Here is a 27,516-nt window from a genome sequence, read left to right as displayed (position 1 = left end):
TATAGTGTTTTAAACATATGGCGTACAGTTGGCCATAATTTGCAATTATTTCATTTTTCTGGTGCCCTGCAGATGTTGTTGGACAACAACACCCATTGGCCCTCCAAGCCAGCATGACCGAAAACCAGATTGTTTTGCATCCCAAAACAGCAGGTCAGGGAAAGCTCCGCAAGAACAACCAGTTATCACACACAAATTGCTAGCCATTCACTGCCTCTGCTGGCTGGAATGAGAAGCACAAAAGCACAGAACCAGGAGGATAGGTGGGCCCTGGAGCATGCGAGGGTCTCTAGCTCTCCGGAGGACTCACCTGATCCTTGCTGTTGCGGGAGAAGATGCGCAAGGATTTGCGCCCTGCGTCCTTCCGCTCAAAAGGCGCTGGGGAGCGGCAGGGGGGAGTCAGAGCAGAATGCTTTCTGAAAGGGAAGGGGAGAGAGGGAAGCGGTCGCAACGCTTTGGTCACATGTATATTGAAAGCACACGACTTCACCCAAAGAATCGTAGGAAGTGTAGTTCTGGGAATTGTAGCTCTGCGAGGAGATCCTCTACAGTTCCCAGGATTCTTTGGGGAAAGCCATGCGCTTTCAATGTGGTCCCAACAGCCTCTCAAAGTTGGCAAGTGGCCCCCACAGATGAAGGGAGAACATGACCAGGCAGGATTGAACTCCTCCTGCATCAGTTGATAAGCTGGGAGTTCAAATCCTGCTTTCGGCAGGGGTCGGATGCGTCACCCTGTTCCCTGCAGGGAACTTGCTTGGGCACACAAACCAAGCAGGATTAAGCCCTCCGCCCACCAGCTGATCCTGCGTCTCAGCTGCAGGATCCAGCAGCATCCCTACTTGAAAACACACACAGGACATCAGGCATGGATGGGGCAAGTAGGCGTGGTCTAGGGGAAATGGCCCCCAGGGCAAAGTGAGGAGGTCTGGTGGGGCACATTTAGCATGTGGGCCAAGGTTCCCACGCACCCACTTTACAGGCAAGAACCCTCATATCTGAAGTTGATATTTATTGGTTCACTTCTGTACTTGCCCTTTCTTCCAAAGAGAACCCAGTACAACTACTAGCACATGGGTAGGCAAACTAAGGCTCGGGGGCTGGATCCAGCCCAATCGCCTTCTAAATCCAGCCTACGGACAGTCCAGGAATCAGCCTGTTCTTACATGAGCAGAATGTGTGCTTTTATTTAAAATGCATCTCTGGGTTATTTGTGGGGCATAGGAATTCGTTCATCCCCCCCCCTTTCAAAATATAGCCTGGCCCACCACAAGGTCTGAGAGACAGTGGACCCTGCTGAAAAAATTTGCTGACCCCTGATCTAGCTAAACATTACAAAAATACTATAAGAATAGCAAAACATGCAGTGGGAAAATTCTCACCTCCCCCTCTCAGGGCTTGCGGGGAGGGAAGCTTTTGCATATGACAAAGTCTTCCTATCATCAACATCACCCCCACCATAGCTCTTCCCTCCCGTCCTCCATGGAAAGACCCACTTGCAACCCCACCTTTGAGGGCGTTTTCTGCCGCTGCTCTTTCTCCTCTGAGTTTTCACAGCCGGGGTCCATGGGTCTCCCGTGAGGTGCCCTAGATCGGAGAATGGGCTGGAATGTCCTCTGGGAGAAACAGGAGCAGGGCTTGTAGGAGCTGCGTTGGGAGAACACAAGTGTATTTCGTTCCATTTACGGGTTGCTTCCCGTGAACCGTGTTCTGGGCTACTCAACAGGCAGACGAAGCATTGGGAGGCAACTGTCTTCGTGACCGTTTGGGCGCCATTTTGAATCAAGATGGCGGACCAAAACATCACTTCGGAGTGACTGTGTGTTTTCTCGGGTGAGGTGGGTCCAAACTCACGAATCACATTATAAAAACAACCCACAATATTTTCTGGGAGCACCAGGCACTTCTGCCTAGAGTTATATGAAATTAATGAAAACATTTATATACTTTGGCCACCTCATGAGAAGAGAAGACTCCCTGGAAAAGACCCTGATGTTGGGAAAGATTGAGGGCACAAGGAGAAGGGGACGACAGAGGATGAGATGAGATAGTTGGACACATAGCTGCCAAGTTTTCCCTTTTCTCACGAGGAAGCCTATTCAGCATAAGGGAAAATCCCTTTAAAAAAGGGATAACTTGGCAGCTATGGTTGGACAGTATTCTCGAAGCTACCAACATGAGTCTGACCAAACTGCGGGAGGCAGTGCAAGACAGGAGTGCCTGGTGTGCTATGGTCCATGGGGTCACGAAGAGTCGGACACGACTAAACGACTAAACAACAACAACAACATTTAAATAACTACTGTACTTCAAATCTAATATAGACTGAGTTAAAGCCCTCCAGTCACAGGGATTGTTGGCAGAGAAAAGTCTCGAGCAGACACTGAAAACAGACTAGAAACAATGTCTGCCTGATAATACAGTTACAGGTAGGTAGCCGTGTTGGTCTGACGTAGTCGAAACAAAATAAAAAAATTCCTTCCAGTACCACCTTAGAGACCAACACAGTTTGTCATTGGTATGAGCTTTCGTGTGCATGCACACTTCTTCAGACACCGTGCATGCACATGAAAGCTCATACCAACGACAAACTTAGTTGGTCTCTAAGGTGCCACTGGAAGGAATTTTTTTATTTTGTTTTGATAATACAGTGGGAGGGAGTTCCAATCGGTAGGAGCCACCAGACTTAAAGGTGTGAATCCTGTATCGTATGGAGCAGACTTCATGGTGAGCTTCTCTCCTGCAAGAAAGCAGTGACCATTTGGGTACACATAAGGGGTGAGTTTCAGTATCCATATATTTACGGTTTCTGCACATGCTGTAGAGGGAAGTGAGGGGCAGGTGGGGTTCGTCAACCTGAGGAGGTAGGCCATCTAGGAAAAGGAAAACTCTGAACTTAACCATCTGCTACCTGGAGAAAAAAAGGCTAAGGAATAAACCCTTCACAAATCCAGATTGAAGCCCCTAAGATGGTTGGATGGCGTCTTGTATGCCTCTTTCTGCCAACTCCTGCAGCCAAGCTGGTGCCAAATGTCTTGCTCTGCTTTCCTTTGGGAGCATCAGTGTCATCTGGGCACCCCAGGACCTCAATGCACACTGCCCAGTTTTGCGCCCCAGGGAAGTCACTTTGGTGATGCTAACACAGCAATTTGAGTTCACCCCTGGAGGTGCACTCCATTGCCTCTCAAGACAGATGGATGCCAACTTGACAAAGGAAGACAGGCGAGACAACCGAGCTTCAGCTTCTTAAACGCAAGCCTATTGCCTTCCTTCTTAAAACAAATACTGATGTAACAATTTAATGTAAGACCTGATTCAGGAATCTGTAGCTAGGGTTGCCAGACTCAATAGAGGACAGGACTTCTGTGCCTTTAATTGCCCTGCTCTCTTTTGAGTCTGGAAACCTTAAAGAGAAAAACAGCAGACCCTTTGCTTGGAAGTTAAACAAAGGGTCTGCTGGTTTCTCTTTAAAGTTTCCGGACTCAAAAGAGAGCAGGGCAATTAAAGGCACAGGAGTCCTGTCCTCTATTGAGTCTGGCAACCCTATCTGAAGCTGATCCATCGTCGCCAGCCTTTTAAACATTTAATCCACAGATTAGATCTGCATGCAGCCAGCTGTGGCATAGTAGTGAATTTTGAAGCTCGGAAGCTGCAACACCAGGAATCAAAAAAAGGCAGGCAGCTGTGCTAGCTGTAGTAAAAGCACACAGCACCGAATACCAGTTTGCATTTGCACAGAGCCATAGAATTTCAGGTAACTGAGCCCTGCTGTGAAAAGCATGCAGCAAGCACCTCTTTAAGCAAGGTGGGGGGGTGGGGGTGTCACGATATCATTACCTTGTGAGGGACCCACATCCGCTGATCGATCAAACAGGGGTGCAGTATCCGCAAAGGGATCTGAGTTTGCTGGATCCAAGGATGACCTCCTGCCAGTGGGGAACAGGAGAAAAGGGATGGATTGGGATGAGTGATTTCTCAGGTTTTCAAATTTAATTTAATCTATTTATAAACCGCTTTTCAAGAGGCGGGGGGAACTCTCCACCTGGCAAACAAGCAGGCGGTAGAAATGAGGAGGGAGAAGGAGCAGCGGTGGGGAAAACCTGTTAGCCTTTCCATTTGACCAGCCCCCCACCTGCCATATACAATACACCTGGGGCAGCTGATCACCAGAACCTGCAGAGAAACAGGGACTGAGCTATGAAAAAGAGGTTTCCTGATGTAACAAAAGCAGTGAGGATACACAGCTACCAAGGGAGCGGGTCATCCCCAAGAGGACCCCGCAACCCTTTGAGCTGGCACTGGGTCCCAATCCAAATGGGCGGTGCTCCAAGGGAGGCTAGAGTCCATGCCCTACCCAGGCTAGACAAGCGCAGCTGGTTCCAGAGGTTACGGGAATCCCCATATGGGGAAAGACTTTAGCTGTGGATGCAGATGTTTCAATCCTGGCATCTCCAGGTAATCTCCAGGAGAACCCTGCCTGAAACACCTGGAAAGCAGCTGCCAGTCAGTGTAGACACTACTGAACCAGATGGACCAGTGGTCCTACTTTGGGTAAGGCAGTTTCCCATGTTCCGATTGTACCTCTTCTTGGCTGAAAGTTCAGAAGCCCCAACTACATCATCAGAGGCCTTCCTCTTGGAGTTGAAAGATGCTTTCAGAGTCCTGTTACCAGGGGAGCCTGTGGGTTAAGGGAGAATCTTTTCAAGAGGACAAGCATTTGGACAATTCAGTTTATTTCTGTTGTCCAAAATGGGGACACGGAAGACACACACACACACACACACACACACCTGTGCATGTGCAACTAGCCTTCTTTACAAGCCACGAAAAGTAATCTCAAGGCTACCAAATGCATTGCAAGTCAAGCTAAAGTGAGAATCAATCAACAGCTGATTCAAAATCAGTATCAATGAAGTTATTTATCCAGCGCCACAGTAGCCTCCCCAAATCTCCCATGAGACCCACTCAAATCTAATAAGAATCTAAATCAGCCTTTCTCAAACTTGGGTCGCGCAGATGTTGTTAGACTACAAATCCCATCATCTCAGGCCACCGGTCCTGTTAGCTAAGGATGATGGGAGTTGCAGTCCAACATCATCTGGGGACCCAATTTTGAGAAAGGCTGATCTAAATCTTCCCAGAGGGAAGAAAACAATGCAGCTGTTGGTTAAAAAGAAATGTTCCACTCCAGAAGCAGCTGCCTTCTTCACAGTGACCCAAGAGAACTTCAAGAACAAATCTGTTGCCAACTGGTTGCCCACAACCAGCAGCAGACTCAAAAGCTCTCTCCCTCAGCTGAGTGCTCTGGAAAATTTATTCCTTCAATTGGGCTCATGCCCATCTCCCTTCTCCCCAGTCCTAAGCCCCCATTACAGATAGGGAACAAATTTGATTCAGTTCTCATTTAAAGGTGAATTGACTTAATCTGCACTTTCTGAAGGACTTTTTTCCCTCGGGCGGGTGGCTTTGAAGGCGGGCCCTGAGCCTCCCCTGTGAACCAACCTATTGCAGGCCAGATCGTCCTCCTGCCACTGAATTGGCCAATGGCAACAGAAGTTTAGGGGGGGGTTCCCCTGGGCATGGTGCTAAGTAGCTGTGCTTGGCATCATGCCCAGGGCAAGGATAAATGCCTGGTCTGCAGGGCCTTTCGGCTTCTTGCTCGCCGCACCGGTTCTGAAACACTTCAAAATTTGCACTTTTCCGAATTTTGCGCTACAGTTTCCTGTGGAGTTAACACGTACAAATGCCCATCTAGAGTACTAAAGCGTCTGTATAAAAATGTCCAGATGAGCAAAAATAAAGTACATGTGAATGTGTTATTTCAGGGGAAATGTGTCTATTAGAAGACATCGAATCCTGATGAATTTTCATGAGGACTTCAGAAAATTGCAAACTGGTTGGGAAGGCTATTGACGGCTAGGAGCCACAATGGCTTCTTTTCTGCCTCCACAGCTGAGGGCAGTAAATGCTTCTGAATGCCAGCTGCTGAAAACCACAGGAGCAGAAAGGGCTCTTGTGCTTGGGTCGAGCTTGCTGGCTTTCCACAAGCTTCTGGTTGGCCATTGTGAGAACAGGACGCTGGACTAAATGGGCCATTGGCCTGATCTGCAGAAGCCTCTTCTTGTGTTCTTAAGTTGGAAATGTGAAGAACCGAGCTCAAGATTAGAAGAAGAAGACGAAAACCCCAGGAAACTGAAATTCAAGAGGCTGTCCACTCACCCTGTCGAATCTCCTGGGAAGGGGCAGTGCAAAGGGCTCGGCCTGTCTTGAACTTGCTCAGGGCTTCGGTCACGATGTCTGAAGGGAAGGAAGAGAGGCAGAGAAGAGTTAAGGAGTTTAAAAGTTTGAGAGAAAGAGAAACAGGGCTGAAATGCTGCAGGGACATTTCAGGAAACCGGGACAAGGTGGTGAGGCGGAAAGAAAGTAGCAGAAAGAAGCCTGGGCAAAGGAGGCCCAAAAATTGAACTCAGGCCTAGACATCGAGAAAGCCTGGCTTGGTTATGAAAGCGGTCTAGTTTTTTCAGCAGAATACAATTTTGACTGCGGCTCTCATATTGATAATCAAAAGCTGTTTTTTGTTTTTTGGTTTGGTTTTTTAAAAGCCAACAACTTTTCAGATAAGTTGATTTGGTACTCACCCAAAAAAGTAAAAGTAAACTCAGCCTCCATCACAGCCATCTTATAGAGATGTCCCCTGCCTCTCCAAAGAATTCTTCCAAAGAAAAGCCACTATCCTCACAACAAGGGCAGAGAACCTTTTAATCTCAATAACATATTCATTTCAGGATAACTTTTCAGGGGCCACATACTACCGGTGGGCGGGACGAGAGGTGATTATTAATATTAATTATTATTACTGCTATTCCTTCTAAAGGACTCAAAACAAGTGACAAAACAATAAAAACATTTTTAAAACAATTCCAATACAGGTGAAGTTCTGATAAAAAGGTGTGTCATGGGCAAGAGTCCCTCAGCAGACATAGCATTTCAAGTGCAGTGGGCATGCTCTGTTACATGTGCAGCATAGTCAGGCTGTGGAGGGAGCCTACTGGCTAGCGCCCGTATCATCACCCAACAGAATTCTGAAATAAAAGAAGAAACCATGGAGAATCCATAATGCTTCAGAAGCAGGTAAGTCTGCATTTCACCAACCAGAGAGAAATTTGGAAGTGCCCCTGATTCCAAACGATCGTCCAAGAAGATCTGGGTTTGGTCTTCTATACTCACTGCCCATGCTCCGTTGCCGCCGCCTCCTCCTCCCCCTCCCTTCGATGTGCTTTTCTCCAGTGTCTTCTGGGCCTAGTGGGGACAGTCTCTTGGTTTCTGCATCTGAGCAGGCAGCTTGGACTTTTTCCAGGAGGAGCTCGGGAATTGTGCCTGGACACAAGGGGAGATGGAGAGGGAAAATCAAGAGGGCATTGCAATAACAGAGCATGGAGTTAACAGAGCATGGAGTACTGTGGGCCAAGCCATCTCTATCTGTGGGATGTAACATAAGCAGTCAAATACAACATTTCCTGTTTGCCCAGAGTGACGTTGGTCCAGCCAGGAGGACTTCCTGTCACACCTGGTCTGGAGCATCCTGCGTGTGACCAGGTAGATGGGCGTGACCCTGGCAGCCCCCATAAACTAAGGGACTAGTCATGCAGTCATCCCACCCCCTTCTCTCACGTCTTCGTTTTATTTTATTTTTTAAATAAATTTTATTGCAATTAAATTAATATTACATATCCATAGCAAATAATATGACTCCAAAAATACAAAAAAGGTATAAAAGCATGACTCAAAACATTTTAAACCCACCATCTTTCCTCCACCCATTCCCACCACGCTTCCCTCCACCCCTGCTAGATTTCCTTTTATATATCTATATATTCTTTAATCTTTGCATTCTATAGTCTCTATTTCTTCAATTCTATTTGGATTTCAATTTTAACTCTCTATCTATACACTTTGTCTCATACTTCACATTTTACTCTAGACATGTCAGCGAGTTTTTTTTCTGAGCAGTGTGTTACCATGTATTCATCAAAGCATTTCCACACTCATCTTTCAACTTTTGAATGGGGGGGGGGGCTTGGCACTACCAATTTAAAAATTATATTATATTATGAAGCAGATTGCTTAATTTGGATTCGAGATCGGATTAGATTAGAAAAAGGCAATATGCTAGATTTGGAGGGTTTCAACAATCGTTTTGGTTGGCATGCCTATTTAAATTATGAAAAGGTTAAGGCCAATAAAGATTTTACAAACCATATATTAAGAGGAGCATTATATAATGTTTGGAACAGATATAGATTACTTTTGGAACCGCAAACACCCTGGTGGATTTCACCACTAGAAGCATTTGGCATTAAAAAATTAAATATGGATGTAAAGTGGCCCACATATAAACAGTTAGTAGAAGAGAATCAGGGAAATTATAGATGTGGGTTAAACCACAGAGTCTAGGGCAGGCATCCCCAGACTTCGGCCCTCCAGATGTTTTGGACTACAATTCCCATCATCCCTGACCACTGGTCCTCTTAGCTAGGGATCATGGGAGTTGTAGGCCAAAAGCATCTGGAGGGCTGCAGTTTGGGGATGCCTGGTCTAGGGCTTGCTGATCAGAAGGTCGGCGGTTAGAATCCCTGCAATGGGGTGAGCTCCCGTTACTCGGCCCCAGCTCCTGCCCACTTAGCAGTTCGAAAGCACATCAAAGTGCAAGTAGATAAATAGGGACCGCTCCGGCGGGAAGCTAAACGGCGTTTCCGTGCGCTGCTCTGGTTCGCCAGAAGTAGCTTTGTCATGCTGGCCACATGACCCGGAAGCTGTCTGCGGACAAACGCCGGCTCCCTTGGCCTATAGAGCGAGATGAGCGCCGCAAGCCCAGAGTCAGACACGACTGGACCTGATGGTCAGGGGCCCCTTTACCTTTATAGATTAAAAGCATATGAGGAAATGACGATATTTAATATAGATACACTTACAAGTGTATTCAAAGCAGATCAAAAGAGGGGCTTCTCAAAAGAGGAATCTAAATTTAATAATTTGGTGATACAGAATAATAAGAAATTATTATCAAAAACATATAATTTATTATTAGATTGGGATCTTATGGAAGAAGTAGTGAAAGAAACAATGATTAAATGGTCACAAGATCTTGGAAAAGTAATACAGCTGGAGGGGTGGGACAAATTATGGCAGAAGGATATAAGATTTACTGCCTCTTATACCATTAGGGAGAACTTTACTAAAATGTTTCATAGATGGTATATGACACCAGTGAAGTTAGCCAAGATTGATAAAAAGAAGTCCAACCTCTGTTGGAGGTGTAATTGTGAAACAGGAACGCTAATTCACATGTGGTGGAGATGTGAGGAGATTAAGGAATTCTGGTGTGTAGTCCATGAAGAAGTGAAGAAGATACTAAAATCTCTTTAACTAGAAGCCCAGAAGCATACCTGTTGGGGCTAGTAGGTGAGGAAGTACCATGAGGGAAGAGGAAAATATTTCTATACGCAAGTACAGCTGCGAGAATAAGGATAGCCGCAAGATGGAAGCAACAAATATCACCAACAAAAGAGGAATGGATCTGTAAATTAAATGAATATCTACTGTTGGCAAAACTAACTGCGATAATAAGGAACCAATCTATTCAAAAGTTGAAAGACTTCTTCTTCATTTTATACCCTCTTGAAGTTTTTGCTGTCTGCTGGCTCTCAGCCAGCAGCACATGGGCTCAATCCCCATATGGGATAAACCTGCACTCTCTTCTATAACTACAAGCTAAAGCCTGCCTTCAGGATCACGCTGTGGGCTGAATGTGAGTAAACTTCTTATTACTTTTAAGAGAAGACTATTGTGTCTTCATTCTTTTTTATGAGGGAACAGAGAGGATTTACCAGGAACTAATCCAATCTGGACAAGCCAGACTGGATTGCTTAACTCAAGAGATGTAAACGAATCTACCAACTAGCTTCCAGCAATATACAAGGGAATGCACTCTGCTACCAGCTCACTAGTGTGAGTGAGGAAGGATAATATCTAATCCATATATCCTCTCCTACTATCCACAACATTCCCACACTATCCAAGAGGGGCATGGGTGTAGACAGGGGGGGCAGGAGGGGGCAGCTGCCCCCCCCTAGAAGCAAAAAATTATTGTATTTTACAGACCATAACCAATACTTTGCCCCTCCAAAAACTGAAGTGGAAAGGGCTTTGCTTTAGCAAGAGCAGCTCTCCACTTGCTGGGGGCGGGAACACAGCTGTAACAAAAACACATCAAATAAATAAAGCAAAGTGGCTACCAGTACTTAAGCAGTTAAGACAATGGAGCAGAATATCCCTTCAGGCAAGGTCCACCCTATTCACCCTATTGTTATTCAGTGGGAGTTGTTAATGGGCATTCAGGGATCGCATTAACAGTTCTATTGACGATTTAATGAGGGTGCAGAGGATTCAATTTGACTAAGGTGGCCCTGCAAGGCTAAAAGGAAGTGAATAAGAAGGGGGGGGGCTGTAGCTTTGATAGACACAGTGATGTTTATAAAAAGCATTGGTGTTCCAGTCTGCCCCTCCTCCTGCATCTGTATACTGTAAATCAGGGGTGGCCACCTCCCAAGAGACTCTGATCTACTCACAGAGTTAAAAACTGGGAGTGATCTACCCCCTTTTGGGGGGTTCAGGTCAAAGCTGTTGAGTTTTTTTAAGGAAGGGAAGCCCTGTTTTGGGGGGTTTAGGTCAAACTTGTTGAGCTTCTTTTAGGAGGGAGGGAGGCCCATTTTTGTTTAGGGCTTCAGGTCTTTTCAGCTTTTTTAGGGAGGAGGAAAAATTTGGGTGAGCTTTTTTTAGGGGTGCCAGTGATCTAGCAGTGATCTACCACAGACATCCAGTGATCTACTGGTAGATCACAATCTACCTGTTGGACGTGCCTGCTGTAAATCAAGCAGAGAGAAAGCTGCTTACAAGGCTCCTGTACATCACAGCGTCACCCAGAGGCACCCACAAATGTGAGTTATCCCTCTCTCTATTTCTTCCTTCCTTTCCTCCCTCTTCCATCCTCAATAAAATACTGGGGGGGGGGCAGATAAGCCCCACATAGAAAGCCCATCAACATGGGGGGGGGAGGACTCTTTAAAATACAGTATTTACCAGTAATTTATTTTGGGGGGGAGGCACCTAGGCCTCTAGGAGTTGGCTGCTATGCCTAGGACAATTCAAGAAAGCAGAATCATGCATATGCTATGGTAATATATCAATAGAATCATGGAATTGTAGTCGGAAGGGACCACAAGGGTCATCTAGTCCAACCCCCTGCAATGCAGGAATTTTTCCCCAATGTGGGGCTTGAACCCACAACATGGTTGAAATATTATGCTGATATGCAGCAACGCCTCGGAGCCATCGAGACTGCGGCCCTGTCTTGCCTCGCCCTCGCCTGCCCTGCCACCCCCTCTCCCCTGCCCGACCCTCCCATCCTCTTGCTGCAGAGTTCCAGCTTCACAGCATCACCCAGAGGCACCCACAAATATGAGGTATCCCTCTCTCTATTATTCCTTCCTTCCCTCCCTCTTCCATCCTTAATAAAATACTGGGGGGGGGCAGATAAGCCCCACATAGAAAGCCCATCAAAATGGGGGGGTGACTCTTTCAAATACGGTATTTACCAGTAATTGGGGGGGGGGGAGAGGCACCTAGGCCTCTAGGATTTGGCTGCTATGCCTAGGAGTAGGACAATTCAAGAAAGCAGAATGATGCATATGCTATGGTAATATATCAATGGAATCATAGAATTGTAGTCGGAAGGGACCACAAGGGTCATCTAGTCCAACCCCCTGCAATGCAGGATTTTTCCCCCAAGGTGGGGCTTGAACCCACAACATGGTTGAAATATTATGCTGATATGCAGCAACGCCTCGGAGCTGTCGTGACTGCAGCCGTGCCTTCCCTCGCCCTCACCCGCCCTGCCACCCCCTCTCGCCTGCCCGACCCTCCCGTCCTCTTGCTGCAGAGTTCCAGCATCACAGCGTCACCCAGAGGCACCCACAAATATGAGTTATCCCTCTCTCTATTTCTTCCTTCCTTCCCTCCCTCTTCCATTCTTAATAAAATATGGGGGGGGCAGATAAGCCCCACATAGAAAGCCCATCAACATGGGGGGGATGACTCTTTCACATACGGTATTTACTAGTAATTGGGGGGGGGAGGCACCTAGGCCTCTAGGTGTTGGCTGCTATGCCTAGGAGTAGGACAATTCAAGAAAGCAGAATGATGCATATGCTATGGCAATATATCAATAGAATCATAGAATTGTAGTCGGAAGGGACCACAAGGGTCATCTAGTCCAACCCCCTGCAATGCAGGAATTTTTTCCTAAGGTGGGGCTTGAACCCACAACATGGGCCTCGGAGCCGTCGTGACTGCGGCCGTGCCTTGCCTTGCCCTCGCCCACCCTGTCACCCCCTCTTGCCTGCCCGACCCTCCCGTCCTCTCCAGCCAAGCAGGGTAGCCGCCGCCGTTGCCAGCCCCAGAAGCACAAGGTGGCCGCTGCCGCCGCTGCCGCCACCACGATGTCGTCAGGCCAGCTGGCCCTGTAGCCCCGCCCACGTTCCCACTTTGTGGCCCCGCCCCTGAATGATCATGGCTTGCCCCCCCCTAGTTTTGATCCTGGCTACGCCCTTGAAGAGGGGTCACAACTGGAGCCGGAAACAAGCATGCCGCCTGTTCTCCATGTGAGGACATAACAGCAGTTCCAGAGGGAACCTGCTTCTTTTCTCCCCTGAGTTTCCATTTGCTTGTTCCTGCCCAGTGGCCAAGAGTATCAGCTCCCTGCCACCCCAATTCATTCCCCTGCTCACAAGTTCCGCACTAATGGAGCAGTCAAGTTGGCTCTGCTGTCCCACCTCCATCCAGCAGGGGGCAGCATGCATATTTTAGTTAGTACTGTACTGTACTCAAGCTCAGCACCGCTTGTTTTTTTCAACAACCCTGTCATTTTAGATGCCGTACACTAGGGGTCATGCAAAACATTCACTTCGAGCTATCACACACAGACACACACATTTTGTCGGCAATCTGAAATCGATATTCTAGGACTGCCAAACATCCGGGATTTCCCAGACATAGCCGGGATTCAGCTGTTGGAAACAGTGTCCGGGTTGAAATTGCTTTAACGCTCAGGAAAATCTGGATGTATGGTAACCCATGTCGGAAGTGTTGAATTTTTGGGCGAATTTCCTTTAAAATAGCCCAATAACTTTAATGGGGGGGGGGTTGCAAAAAAATCTCAAGAACTTTGCCCCCAACGGCTTTGTGTCCAGATTTTCAGTTTTTGAAATATGGCAACACACTTTGGATTCCAAAGGTTCCAGGTTCAAACCCTGGCATTTAGGATCATTTTTAATGTTTGATGTTTTGTTGTGTTTTTAATATTCTGTTGGGAGCTGCCCAGAGTGGCTGGGGAAACTCAGCCAGAAGGGCAGGGTATAAATAATAAACTATATCATCATCATCATCATCTCCAAAGGGGGGTGAAAGCCTCCTGCCTAAAACCCTAGGGAACTGCTGCCAGTCAGTGCAGACAATACTAGGGATGGGGAGAAAAATGGTTTGTTGGAAACATTGTTATTAAATTCAAAAACCAAAAATCTATCCAAGATGTATAATTTACTGCTGGAGTGGCAAACAAAGGATGAACAAACAAAGTCAGTAATGATAGAGTGGGCTAAAGATGTTGGGCATAATATAATGATACAGGATTGGGAAAAAATGTGGAAAAAATCCATAAAATTTACAGCATGTAATGTTTTGAAAGAAAATATGTTGAAGATGATGTATAGATGGTATTTGACCCCAGTTAAGTTAGCAAAGATGTACCACACACATGATAATAAGTGTTGGAAATGCAAAGAAACAGAAGGAACGTTTTATCATATGTGGTGGACTTGCCCCAAGGTAAAAGACTTCTGGGATAAGATTTATAATAAACTAAAGAAAATGTTTAAAAATACGTTTATTAAAAAACCAGAGGCCTTTTTGTTGGGGATTGTGGGGGAGGAGATACCAAAGAAAGATGTTACTGTTTTCTTGTATGCCACAACAGCAGCGAGAACGCTGATAGCACAGAAATGGAAGACCCAGGATATACCTTCAGTGGAAGAATGGCAAATGAAAATGTTGGACTATATGGAACTGGCTGACCTGACCAGGAGACTCCACGACCAGGGGGAGAAAGCGGCAGAAGAAGAATGGTCAAGTTTTAAAGTTTATTTGAAGAAATATAGTATTTTGATTAAGAAGATAGGGATTTTGAATGTCACTAGTAATTGCAGCGTAGTATGAATGTAAAGTGAAGAAAGATAAGACGATGAATGTGATTATTGAATAACAGAAATGAGAAGTGAGATATAATAATTTTAGAAATGGATAATGAGGTAGAATTGCTAATTATGATTAATAGTGAATCGCAGCGAGCAAGGAGTTGAGGAAGTCGAAGTAAAAGGATCAGAACAAAGGTTTAGAACTGTTAAAGCTTTGTGTATATATATTTTTTTGTATTTGTGTGTTTATTTGTATTTTTTTATTGTTAAAAAGAATAAAAAATTTTGAAAAAAAAGAAAAAAAGAAAAATGGTTTGGTTCCCCATCACAGTCTCCTCTCCCAGAAGTTAAAAAGAGCATTAAGAATAAAGGTAAAGGGACCCCTGACCATTAGGTCCAGTCGCGGACAACTCTGGGGTTGCGGCACTCATCTCGCATTATTGGCCGAGGGAGCCAGCATACAGCTTCCGGGTCATGTGGTCAGCATGACTAAGTCGCTTCTGGCGAACCAGAGCAGCACACGGAAACGACGTTTACCTTCCCACCAGAGTAGTACCTATTTATCTACTTGTACTTGACGTGCTTTCGAGCTGCTAGGTTGGCAGGAGTTTAATGCAGGGGTCGGCAAACTAAGGTCCCCGGGCCGGATCAGGCCCACCTGGGTCCTAAATCCGGCCCACGCTGCGAAGCCAGAACCCACCACGAAGCCAAGACTCTCAGCAATGGTGATGGGAGGAAGAGGCCAAGTGGTGGTGGTTCTGCCACTCAAATGCCTGGTTTATCTCAGCGGCGTTTGATTGGCAAAAACATCCCCGCTCTGCGCTGAGGTAAACCAGGCGTGGCGTTTGATTGGTAGAGCAGCTGCCACGCGGCCTCTTCCTCCCATCGCCGGCAGATCTGCCGCTTCTTGGCCTCTTCCTTCTCCCCCTTGCCTCTTCTTCCAGCTCCCTCCCCCTGGTGCCACTTCTCTGGCCTGCCACAAAGTTTGAGGGACAGTGGACTGGCCTGCTACTAAATTTTTTTGCTGACCCCTGGTTTAATGCTCCATAGAGAGAAGTGAGGTGGGGCAAGGGGGGCTCATAAACCTGAGAAGGTAGCCCATCTAGAAGGAGAAAAACTCTGATCCCAAACCTCCGCTGCCTTGTGGAATATCTTCAGGAGAGGTAAAGGCTCAGGAGTAAACGCTACACAATTCTGGATTGGAATCCCTAAGGTGGTTGGATGGCGCCTTGTACGCCTACTTCCGGCAACTCCTGCAGCCAAGCTGGTGCCAAATGTCTTGCTCCGTTTTCCTTTGGACCACAAGATGACAACCACATCTTTTCCTGACCCTAGATTTACCACCACCTTTCGCTTTGCATCCCTGAGAATCAGGGCTGGTCTGCACTTCCTCCCAGGTAAACCCACCCAGAAAGAATAGGAAGCTACACCTGGAAATGGACAGCAGGAAAAAGGAGATGAGGCAAGGAAGGTTAAAGGGAGAGAGAGAGAGAGACACAGAGAGAGACACAGAGAGAGACACACACACAGAGAGAGAGACAGAGAGAGAGAGACAGACAGAGAGACAGACAGACAGACAGACAGACAGACAGACAGACAGACAGACATGGGCAGCTGCACAGATGAAGAGTTAAGAGACGGGGGGAAATGGGATAGCCCACAAACAGTCATACGGCAGACAGTGTGTCGCACGGCACAGTATTTAGAAAACCTATCTATGTCACTATCAGTTAAGCTGGTTTTTAGCATCGCATCGACTGACCAATTGCACCATCAGTAGAAACACCATGCAGTTCCTTTAAAAACGAAAAACAGGAGCAAATTTTGAGACCGCGCAGATGAGCCCGCCGGACTTACCAATCTCCGCCGCATGGCTGATCAAAGCATGGACCACGGCTGCCTGCCTCTGCAGCTGCTCCTCAGCTCTGCAGTCCAGCTGGCTGCAAACCTCATTGGGGAAGAGGGTGGGGGCGAAGATGACCGCCAGGTTGGCCAAGTCCATTTTGTTCTGGTCGCACCTGGGATTGCAACGGAGGAGACAAGAGATTAGCAAGGGAGAAAGGGAGTCTCCTCAACCAGGAATTTGGGGGTGGTACCTCTGTCCACAGGGGACCCAGGTGGCGCTGTGGTTAAACCACTGAGCCTAGGGCTTGCCGATCAGAAGGTCGGCAGTTCGAATCCCTGTGACGGGGTGAGCTCCCGTTGCTTGGTCCCAGCTCCTGCCAACCTAGCAGTTCAAAAGCACGTCAAAATGCAAGTAGAGAAATAGGAACCGCTACAGCGGGAAGGTAGACGGTGTTTCCATGTGCTGCTCTGGTTTGCCAGAAGCGGCTTTGTCATGCTGGCCACATGACCTGGAAGCTATACGCCGGCTCCCTCGGCCAGTTACGCGAGATGAGCGTCGCAACCCCAGAGTCGGTCATGACTGGACCTAATGGTCAGGGGTCAGCATGCAAAAGCTGCCATATCCTAGAAATGGCTTTGACTGGCCTGCTAAAACAGGTGAGGGTAGCCAATGGGTTTCAAACCCTCGGTGAGTTAGGGACTTCCCCTTCAGCAAAAACAGGCTCTGGCAGATTGAGGAGGCAAGACTAAGAGTGGGTCCGATGGTCAAGAAGGCGGTTTCTGCAGGTGCTGTAGAGGGATGTGAGGTGCAGATGGGGCTCGTCCACCTGGGAAGGTACCCCATCTAGGAGAAGGAAAACTCTAACCCTCAACCTCTGCTGCCTTGTGGGATATCTTTGGGAGAATAAAAGGCTCAGGAGTAAACCCTACACAAATCTGGAGTGGGGTCCCTAAGGTTGTTGGATGGTCCTTTGTACGCCTCCTTCCGGCAACTCCTGCACTCAAACTGGTGCCAAACGCCTTGCTCTGCTTTCCTTTGGACTACATCAGTTGACCGGACAGCCCAGGACTTCCATACCCACAGCCTAGGTTAGCAATCCAACACTTCATGCTGCTAACACAGCAGTTTAACTTCACCCCCAGAAGTGCACTCCATTCTCTCTCCAGACAGATGGATGCCAACCAACAGTCCTTTGAGATTTATGAACCAACTCCACACAGTAAAGGTCTCTGAGCAGCCTGCCCTGAAACACCACACAGGAAAGAAAATCCTATCTTCGGTTCTTCCTTCCCCCACTGCCAGAAGAGGGTGGGAGGGTAAGTATCTGTCGTAACTGCACACAAGCATCAAATGTGGTCAGTTGTCCTGATGACAAAAAAAAAGGAACGAAACAAAGCTGAGATCAAGCTTCTAGCCCTCGTCTGCAAAAGGTATGCATCAAAGTGTGCTGAAATCTCAGGAGCCAGAACAATGGGGAGCAGGATAAGGGTAAATCGCACTACAAGCTTGGAGTGGCTAGATGGTCTGGTTGTCGGCTGAGAACGAGGACAAACCCTGGGCAGGAATTAAGGGCACAAACTGGTCCTTCCCCCATAGACCCACCTGGAAGCCACGTCCTGCAGGAACCTGAAGAAGTAGCGGAGGAGATCGGTGCTTCTTTGGGGCAGCAGGGAGGTGAGCAGGAGAGTCAGCGGGCCCTGGTCGCCGTCCTCTTGCTGCTGGACCTGGCACAAAGGCCCCTGGATCCCAGCTGGGATCAGGGGCTCAGGCAGCTCCCTCAGGAACTGCTTCACCAAGGTGGCCACGTCGCACGGGAGGGCCATCGCCAAGCAGTGCTCGCCAGCCTCCAGCCGGGCCTGGAAAGGATGCAAAATGTGAAGAAGGGGAGGAGGCGAACCTTCAGGGAAGCAACTGCCTTGGTCTACTTCCCCAGCTCTGCGTTATCAGCAAGGGGATCCAGAAGACCCAACATTCCGTAGCTGGTGCTGCAATGGTCTGGGGTCAAAAGGGGCCAAAGGCCCACTATTATTTCTGTGGCTAGGTCCCCCTCTCCAGCATCCAACAGCCACCTAGTCAGCAAGAAAGCAGAGCTTTTAGCTGCGTTTAGGAACCCTGAAAATACAGGTGAAACTCGGAAAATTAGAATATCATCGAAAGTGCATTTATTGTTTGTTGGCATCCATCTGTCTCGAGAGAGAGAATGGAGTGCACTTCTGGGGGTGAAGTTAAACTGTTGTGTTAGCAGCATGAAGTGTTGGATTGCTAACCTAGGCTGTGGGTATGGAAGTCCTGGGCTGTCCGGTCAACTGATGTAGTCCAAAGGAAAGCAGAGCAAGGCGTTTGGCACCAGTTTGAGTAACACAACTTAAAAGGTGAAACCAATATATGAGATAGATGCATGACATGGAAAGCAAGTTATGTCAAGCCTCTATTTGTTGTAATTGTAATTATTTGTCGTTAGTCGGGTCAATTATAAATGGAATGTGATTAATGAAATGTAATAGCGATGTTTATTTTTGTATTATTGTAAGTATTTGTTTTATTACTGTGGAATTTCGAAAAGAAAACATTTGTAAAAATTAAATAATAATAATAAGTTGCATTACTGAAATAAATGCACTTTTCAACTATATTCTAATTTTCCAAGTTTCACCTGTACAAGGTGCTTCAGTTTCAAGAGAACGGCGTGCAAGTTCTGTTATGTATAATGTTGTGAACGGCCCTGAGATCTGTGGATGAAGGGCGGTATACAAATTTAACAAATAATAATAGTAATAACTTCATGGAAAGCACATCTTAAGTCGCTCCCAAAGACAATGTCTGAGCACTCCAAATCATTTGCCTGTGCCAACCTCTGCTAAAAGTCCTTCTTCAAATTACCTATTAGCCAAGAGTTTGCATTGCCTTCATCTGGCACTGGGCAAGAGCTAACCCTGCAGCTCTAGAAATACCCATTTCAAAAAAAGGACCTGAAAAGCAGGTGGGGAACGCTGCCCAGCAATGCCACAAACCCTTTTCTTGGACAGGCTGGCGACACAACTTGCGAACAAAGCGTGCCTGCCAACCACAAGACATGGGGGGGGGGAGAGGAGGAGAAGAAAATCCAGGATGAACCACTCCTCTGGAGGGCTGGTAGCATGCAGACAGTGCAAGAGTACAACACCCAGTAGTAGGCCTACAAAAATTAGCACAAGAATATTTGGGTTAGCCTTGTTATACCCAGTGCTGGAGATAACCAGCTAACTCCTCTTGCACATTCTACAACAGATGTATAAGGTACATGATATAGGTAGGTAGGTAGGTAGGTAGAGGATAGATAGATAGATGATAGATAGATAGATAGATAGATAGATAGATAGATAGATAGACACATACATACATACATACATACATACATACATACATACATACATACATACATAGAGATATAGATAGATGAGAGAGAGTGTATGTGTTTGAAAAATACGGAATCAGCAGCGCTGGCACCGGAAGTCGCTTCTACGCATGTCCAGACATGCGTAGAAGCAACGCCCGGTGCCAGCGCTGCCCGATTTCCGGTGCCCAGACATGGGCAGAGCGGCACCGGAAGAAATCCGGGAGAATTACGGGATATTTCGCCATTCGGGATGACAACGGGAAACGGCTTTAAAAACGGGGGTTTCCCGGGGAAACCGGGAGACTTGGCAGCTATGGATATGATAGATAGACTTAAGAGGGGAATTGCAAAAGCTTAAAGGTGCATCCATGTTTGTTGGGAGTGGCCTAGAGGGCAGTAAAATACGGACAGCTTGTTACACCCACATTTAGGGCTGGGCAATATCTGGTTTCCCGCATCGTGATACATCACCAGCTAAACATCATGATATACTGACATATCACAATGCCTGGAACAAGGGTGGTGCTATGAAGGGGCATTGGCTGGGTTTCACAGTTTGACCTGCATTGTGATTTGTGCATAGCGCAAACAAACACACACGCACATGATCCACAATACATTCCCAGGTCAAAAATTATGAAACTGTTATCACAATACGGACTTCAAACCGGTTTGGGACGATGTATCGATATATCGCCCAGCCCTAGCCGCAAGTCAGTTATTGTCATGGACTACCCAAATGTAGAGGGATGGTAGGAGGCACCAGCTGGGGAACCCCCAGGGGAAGAAGGCTCAGAGCCCAGGGAGGGGGGGGGGCAAGGATGAGTGGTCAGAGGGAGAAGAGGGACCAGACTGGGAGGAAGAAGTGGTGTTGGACGCTGAAGGCCCACCAACAGGGTTTAGTGAACAGGAAGAGGCTGTGGCAGAGAACAGTTTAGAGACAGAGATTAGTCAGGCTGCCGAAGAAACCAGGGGGTCTCCCACTCCTGCTGCAGCTGGTTTGCCTGCTCCCTGCTCTCCCAGAACATGCAGAGAAATGAAGAGGACGGAGGAAAGAGAGACGGCAGAGATGCTGGGGATGGAACCAGGGCAGGAGCAGAGCTGTCTTTCCTATTGGGTTTAGTGGTGTGTTGTGCCAGGGCGCCGGCCTCTCAGGGGCGTCTCAGCAAGTGGGAGAGCTGCGCGGCTTTGCCGGTGGCCTCCCCTTTCCCTGTATGCCTGCCAGCTGTGCCCCGTCAACCATATGGCTGGCAGGCGTGCAGCTTGCCTCCCAAGCCTCCGCAGGAGGAGAGCGATCCCCACAGAGACTTGGGAAAAGGTCAACAACTCTGGGAAATGTGGGGGGGGGCACACCGGAGGGATCTTTGCACCATGGCGCCAGATATGCTTAAGACAGCCCTGGGGAGGAGCCTCAGAGAGTGATGGGAAAGTGAGGACCTTCCATCCTCAGTGGGGCAAGAGTTGCTGTGACCACTAGGCCTGTGCCATTTTAGTTTCTAGAAATAAATAATTAACTTCACCAGTGTTTTTTGCCAGACAGTTTTGTGCTACTTGGAGTGCTTTCTTTTGCCTCTCCTAATCCAGCTGCCGACCAGCTTTGCCGAGTGACCCAGAGTTTTAAAAGGAGGAGGAAAGGCAACTAAAAACAACCTCCCTGTAGGTAATCTTCCCACTCCCTTTGCTCCTAGAAACCTGGTCCCTCTGTTGGTGAGTTTGTGGAGAGAGCAGCAGACCTATTGCAACTAACAGACCTGGCTTACTCATGTTCCCTTATTCCAATGGTTCTACTCTGAGCAGGACTAGCGTTGCATACAACACAGTAAGAGGAAATCGTTACTTCCTTTTACTGACATTGAACCCAAACCTATTTGACCTTGCACCCCCCACCTCACCCCGAAATGGTTTGTTGTTAAGAACCACATAATAGATCCTATCCACTCCTTCTAATATTATTTTAAACTCTCCCCTTTTCCTTCCATGTAGGAGAGCAAGCAAGTTCATAAGACCAAAAATAAAATAAAATACAGTATGGAAATGTTTTACTGGCAAGGAGATTATTCAAGTTCCCCTCTTGATGTCAACAAATCTGCTGCTCACTGCCAGTGTCGTCAGGAGGAAGGAGAGGCCTGGCAAGGCTGGTATTCTGGAGGTGCCAGAAGCTGGGAACATGACGAAAGGTAAATTTTGGGACACGCACAACCTCTCTAGCTCCTGCACATCTCCAGCTCTGCGTTTTACCTTCAAGGCTTTGATACGAGTCATGGATCCACATTTCCGGAAGAGCCCTTCCACATAAAGGTGGGGCCGGAGCAGCTCGCAGGCGTCCACAAGGAACCTTGGGTTGAAATGCAAAGAAGCAGCATGGAGTCTTTGGAGATGGGCTATTATAAGGGGGCACGACTACTTATGGAACGAGAGGGAGTCAACAGATAAAGGTGGGGGCAAAAATTTTGTTACAGGTTTGGGGCGAGGTCAGCCTGGATGATGTCCGCGGGTCCCCGTGACCCTGTACCTGCGAGGTTAGACTGCGCAAGAGGAAACCTTGTGAATCAGCCAAACCAAACCCTTAGCAAGCCAGTTAAGTACTGCCATTTACCTGTCCAAAGAGGCTGCTCTGTTGCCATGGAGACAAACGGGTGGGATTTTCCCCACCACATCATCTCGGGAAGGGCTGTGTGTGAGAGTTTTGTCTGGTGCTGGAAGCTGGAGACACAGAGGTTTGCTCTGCGTGGGGGATCCAAATCTATGGCTTGGGGATAATCCCTAGGAACCTGACAGGGAAGAAAGGTCTGTTGGGGGTGCTAATTCTCTGAGCCCCTTTGTCCTATGCTTAGGTTGTACTGATTTGACATCTTTCCTCAGGGCCTGTAAGACGGAGCTGTTCTGCCATATTGGACAAACAGGCCAATCCCTACTCCAAAGGATAAATGGACATAGATCTGACATCAGGGATCACAAGACAGAGAGACCAGTAGGAGAACACTTCAGTCTCCCAGGACATTCTATACAAGATCTCAAAGCAGCTGTCTTATTACAAAAGAATTTCAGAAATAGACTGGAAAGAGAAGTTGCTGAATTGCAACTTATTTCCAAACTTAAAACCATGGAGAGACCTGGTCTGAATAGAGACATTGGATTCTTATCTCATTATACATGATAAAGCTATTTTTAGCCATCTCACCCCTTGCTTTTTCCTGTAAGACCAATTGCAGTCGTTAACAGTCGTCCACAGGTTTACCACACCTATCAGCCAATCACCCATTCCCACCACCCTTCTGAGTAATACCCCTCCCCACCCTCTCACTATATATATAAGGGTCTGTTTCAGTGTATCTGAAGAAGTGTGCATGCACACGAAAACTCATACCAATAAACTTAGTTGGTCTCTAAGGTGCTACTGGAAGGATTTTTATTTTATTCTGTTTTCCTTTGTATAAGAACAAGCATGAAAAAGGCCTCCCAGCCTGTTCACAGGTCCTTGTATGATCAGTGAAAACAGTTGGTCCTGGCAAGTATGAACCTCTCTCAATCTTAACCTGATAACTGCCATTTGTCCAGATTTTAATTTGTCTGAATTAATTTTAAGATGTATTTTAATTAATTGATGCCTGTTTTTAGGTATACTGTGTTATTTATATGATGTTAGTCGCTCTGAGCCCGGCTCAAGCTGGGCAGGGCCGGGTACAAATAAAATTGATGATGATGTGTGAATAAATCCATATATCCTAAAGATGCCACTATCTCCAGCAACCTTTCATTCCAAAGAAAACCGAACCCTGGGTGCCCCTGAAGTCTCTCGCTGCTTGGAGACTGGGGAGCTGTCTGGCAAGCAGAAGGACCCAGATTCAATCCCCGGCTACATCTCTGGGCAGAGCTGAGAGAGAGAGCCCTGTCCAAAACCCTGGAGAGCTGCTGCAAGCCAGTGCAAGCAGTACTGAGCTGGATGGACCAATGTGCTGACTCCACATAAAGCAGCTGCCTAGGAAAGCTGTGAACCTTTCTAAGGTTTATTCAGGTAGGCATGCCGTTCTCCCTGGCTGTTTGGTGTTTACCAATTTATCACATTTATATCCCGCCCTTCCAAAGGGAGCCCAGTTCACATGTATTATCTTTGCCCCTTTATTCCCTGCATGTGTGCAGATTGCACAGACTGGGTGAAGATACAGTCGTACCTCGGCTCTCAAAGTGATTGTTCTGGTTTTTGAACGTTCTTTTGGAAGCCGAACATCTGATGGGGCTTCCGCAGCTTCTGACTGGCTGCACGAGCTTCCTGCAGCCAATAAGAAGCTGCGCTTTGGAAGTCGAACGTTTCGGAAGTCGAACGGACTTCCGGAATGGATTCTGACCTTCTGAGGCATAACTATACAGTGGTACCTTGGTTTAAGAACAGCTTAGTTTATGAACAACTTGGATTAAGAACGCTGCAAACCCGGAGGTATGTGTTTTGGTTTGTGAACTTTGCCTTGGAATAAGAACATGTTTCACTTCCTGTTGAGTGCTTTCCATTTGTAAATTGAGTCCCCTGCTGCTATGGGAAAGCACGCCTTGGTTTAAGAACGCTTTGATTTAAGAACGGACTTCCAGAACGGATTAGAAGAAGAGTTGGGATTTGATATCCCGCTTTATCACTACCCTAAGGAGTCTCAAAGCGGCTAACATTCTCCTTTCCCTTCCTCTCCCACAACAAACACTCTGTGAGGTGAGTGGGGCTGAGAGACTTCAGAGAAGTGTGACTAGCCCAAGGTCACCCAGCAGCTGCATGTGGAGGAGCGGAGACACGAACCCGGTTCACCAGATTACGAGTCTACCACTCTTAACCACTACACCACACTGGCTCCTGTGTTCATAACACCAAGGTATTAAGTTCATAAACCAAGGTACCACTGTATGGGGAAATTACCCAGGGTTCTCTCCTCTGACATAAGGCAGGAGTGCTGCATTTTCTCCATAGTGGACAGAGGCATTGTGGGAAAAGATGGTGCGGGCTCTTCTTGGGGTAAGACTCACACGATTCAAACAAGGTTGTCACTCATTGCAACAGGGAGCTGGTGATCTGGGGTGTGCATGTCGCATGTTACTCACTGTGGCACCCCTTCTACATGCTCCGAAAGGGGCAGCAAATGCAGTGGAACACCAAACAGACCACCGGACGGAGGAGGCAGAGTGCTGTTCTCCTGAAAGAAAGCAAACGTGAATCAAGCTTCTCGGGGAAAGGCGTACTGTGTTCATTTGAAGCATTTTAATGTCCCTCCTTCAGCCAAAGGGAAGTCTCCCCAATCAGCCTACTGAGATCAGTAATACAACAGCCTTCCTGACCCTCAAGCTTCCCATCAAAAAGACGCAGCACAAAAGGAAAATGGATTTGGAGGGAGGAGGAATTAGGCAAACTCAGGGACTAGCTCTCAGTTGCACAGCTCTTAAGAAACCAGCTGACCTTGTCAAGTGTCACATACAGATGGCGTTGCAGGAGGAACAGCAACATGGGACTGTAGGTGCTCCGGTGGGGGCCAGAGGAACATTTTACTGCCGTTGGGAAATCCAGTGGTGGTCTGCCAAGGACTCAGTTCTGTCTTGCAGGAGAGCAAGGATTTGCGAGGGAGTGCTTGATTTATCTGGAGTTAAATTCCTTCTGTTGTGAGTATTAGTTTAGTTATATTAAACAACGTTTTTATTTGTTTGTTTGTGATTGTTTAAAGAATCGTGCACCCCTTTTAAGTGGTATTTTTTTATCCAATAAAATTTTGGTTTATATTCCTGTGTGGTTAATTGCTCTTGAAAAGTGAAGCTGAATTCAGTGTCTAACCAATTCGGTCCCTACAAGGAAAATTTTGGGTGATAAAGGGCGGCATGCCAGAGTGAGCCTTTAGTGTGTAACTTGAGTAAGGGTAGAAGTTGATCTCCCAACACTTCTACTGGGTTATACTGAGTGGTGGCAGCCCCCTCTGGATTCTCTAAGTCTGCTGGAAGGGGGGGATTACAGAGGGCCTCTTATCGCTACATCGAGGCAAATTCTGAAATCAGTCTTCCATGCCAAACACATGGTGGGTGGGAAACTCTGAGCTTGTGCAGAGCATCATTTCCTCACCACTGAGTAAGTACAACCATTCCACTACAGATCTGAAGTCATCTAGAAAGGGCTTCCCAGCTAGAGAGAGGGCACAAGACTGACATCTCTATTTTAGAAATACACTGGAGGTTGGCCAAAGAGGATTGGGTTCTAAATCCTCCCTCAGGAAAGTAGAGTTCCTGGGCTCTGGAAAGCCAAAAACAGCACCAGCTCTTCGAATCAAGAGCTTCTACTGCATTCATCCACAAGGAAACTGCTTGCTAGCAAGCTGCAAAAAGTTTAGACAGTTTTCTCTACTGCATCCAAAACTGTAGGTGCCTTGTTACAGGTAGGTAGCCGTGTTGGTCTGCTGTAGTCAAAACAAAATTTAAAAATTCCTCCCAATAGCACCTTGGAGACCAACCAAGTTTGTCACTGGTATGAGCTTTCGTGTGGATGTATCTGAAGAAGTGTGCATTCACACGAAAGCTCATACTAATGACAAACTTAGTGCTACTGGAATGAATTTTTTTATTTTGTACTATGGCAAAATGCATGCATTTACAGCACATCCCACCACAACCCAAGATCCTGGGAACTGCAGTTTACCCCCCCCCTCGCAGAGCTACAGTTCCCAGCACCCTCAAACTACAGCTCCCAGGATTATTTTTTTTGTAGAGGGGGAAGTGGTTTAAATGCATAGTGTGTGTACTCAGCAGTCTTGGCCTCTGATCTGCAGTGGATGTGCCCTGAATTCCTGGAGATCGAACTATCAGTGCATGCATCAAGGAAAAGCCGTTCGCTATTGAGCTAAGCAAAAGTCTTAGAGAGACAGCCGTTTCCTTATTTCACGTGCTATATTTAAGGGGTAGGAAATCAAGCGCCCTTCCCCCTTGGAGACGACACATAGCAGCCTGCCCGCAAAAAGGAAAACACTTCCTTCCCTTCCCCACTTCTGCCCTGCTCTCCAAATTGGGTATGAACTGCTCCCCAGTTCAGCCATGTTTTGGGGTTTCAGTTTACTCCAAGACACAAACACAAAGGGTGTGTGAATTTGTAGACAAAGACACACACACACACACACCTTCCTGCTTGCAACTCCCAAAAAGGATAGTCTGGTTTCGTTTCAATAACCGGCTTGCAAAATCCATTTCACTAGAATTCAATTTTCAAGGCCCAACCCTGCCAAAAGCAGCCACTAAGCCAAGTTGGCTGTACGTTGCTTCCAGGAACAGAGCTGGCGTGACTCTGAGGGTGTGTGCACTTTCCTGGAAATTCACTTCCGTCTGTGTTCACACGGGAGGGGTGGGGGTGGACAGGGGATGGGACATGTCTTTATCTGTCTCCCGATGAGCTCAAGATGGCATCCATGGTTTTTTTCCTGCTTCCCATTTTATCCTCACAACGACCCTGCAAGGTAGAGCAGGCCGTAAGAGATCTCTTACAGCCTGTCCAGCGGGGATTTGAACCCTAGTCTCCCAGGTCGTAGTCTGGCACTCTAACCACTATGCCCCACTGGCAGAGGTTTCCGCGCACTGGCTAGAGAGGAATTGGGACCGGCTTCTGGGCTCTGATTGGCGTGAAGCTGGTTTGAGAAGCGACGCATCGAACCGCAGTTACAAGATGCAGGTGTATTTTGGGTGGTTGTTGTTGTCGTCGTCGTCATAATCATCATCATCTAAACTTAACAGTCGCTTTTTTATGTTGTGGGGAGACAGATTAAAAACCCAGCAATGGAAACTTGGAGAGTGTAGAGTAACTGGTACAGTGGTGCCTCGCTAGACGAATTTAATTCATTCCACGGGTCTTTTCTTATAAAGAAAAATTCGTCTAGCGAATCCCATAGGAATGCATTGAATTTTTTTGGAATTTTTTTTGCCCATAGGAACGCATTAATTGAATTTCAATGCATTCCTATGGGAAACCGCGATTCGCTAGACGAATT

General features: G+C 47.2%; 1 protein-coding gene across 1 annotated transcript in view; it reads right to left on the bottom strand.

Moving 5' to 3' along the window:
* Positions 1-27,516, bottom strand: part of LOC118086158 (uncharacterized) — a 39,305-nt gene that overhangs the window by 8,920 nt on the left and 2,869 nt on the right. The window contains exons 2-11 of the mRNA XM_060275256.1: positions 24,608-24,699; positions 21,764-21,860; positions 17,752-18,005; positions 16,161-16,321; positions 7,225-7,374; positions 6,217-6,435; positions 4,579-4,675; positions 3,835-3,923; positions 1,506-1,644; positions 307-416 (exon numbers count right to left, since the gene is read on the bottom strand). Of these exons, the coding sequence (XP_060131239.1) occupies positions 307-416; positions 1,506-1,644; positions 3,835-3,923; positions 4,579-4,675; positions 6,217-6,435; positions 7,225-7,374; positions 16,161-16,321; positions 17,752-18,005; positions 21,764-21,860; positions 24,608-24,699 (1,408 nt within the window). The remainder of the gene's footprint in view (positions 1-306; positions 417-1,505; positions 1,645-3,834; positions 3,924-4,578; positions 4,676-6,216; positions 6,436-7,224; positions 7,375-16,160; positions 16,322-17,751; positions 18,006-21,763; positions 21,861-24,607; positions 24,700-27,516) is intronic.

The sequence above is a fragment of the Zootoca vivipara genome, chromosome 6, assembly GCF_963506605.1.
Source record: "Zootoca vivipara chromosome 6, rZooViv1.1, whole genome shotgun sequence".
NCBI classification, from domain to species: domain Eukaryota; kingdom Metazoa; phylum Chordata; class Lepidosauria; order Squamata; family Lacertidae; genus Zootoca; species Zootoca vivipara.
This window is presented reverse-complemented; position numbering and strand designations above follow the sequence as displayed.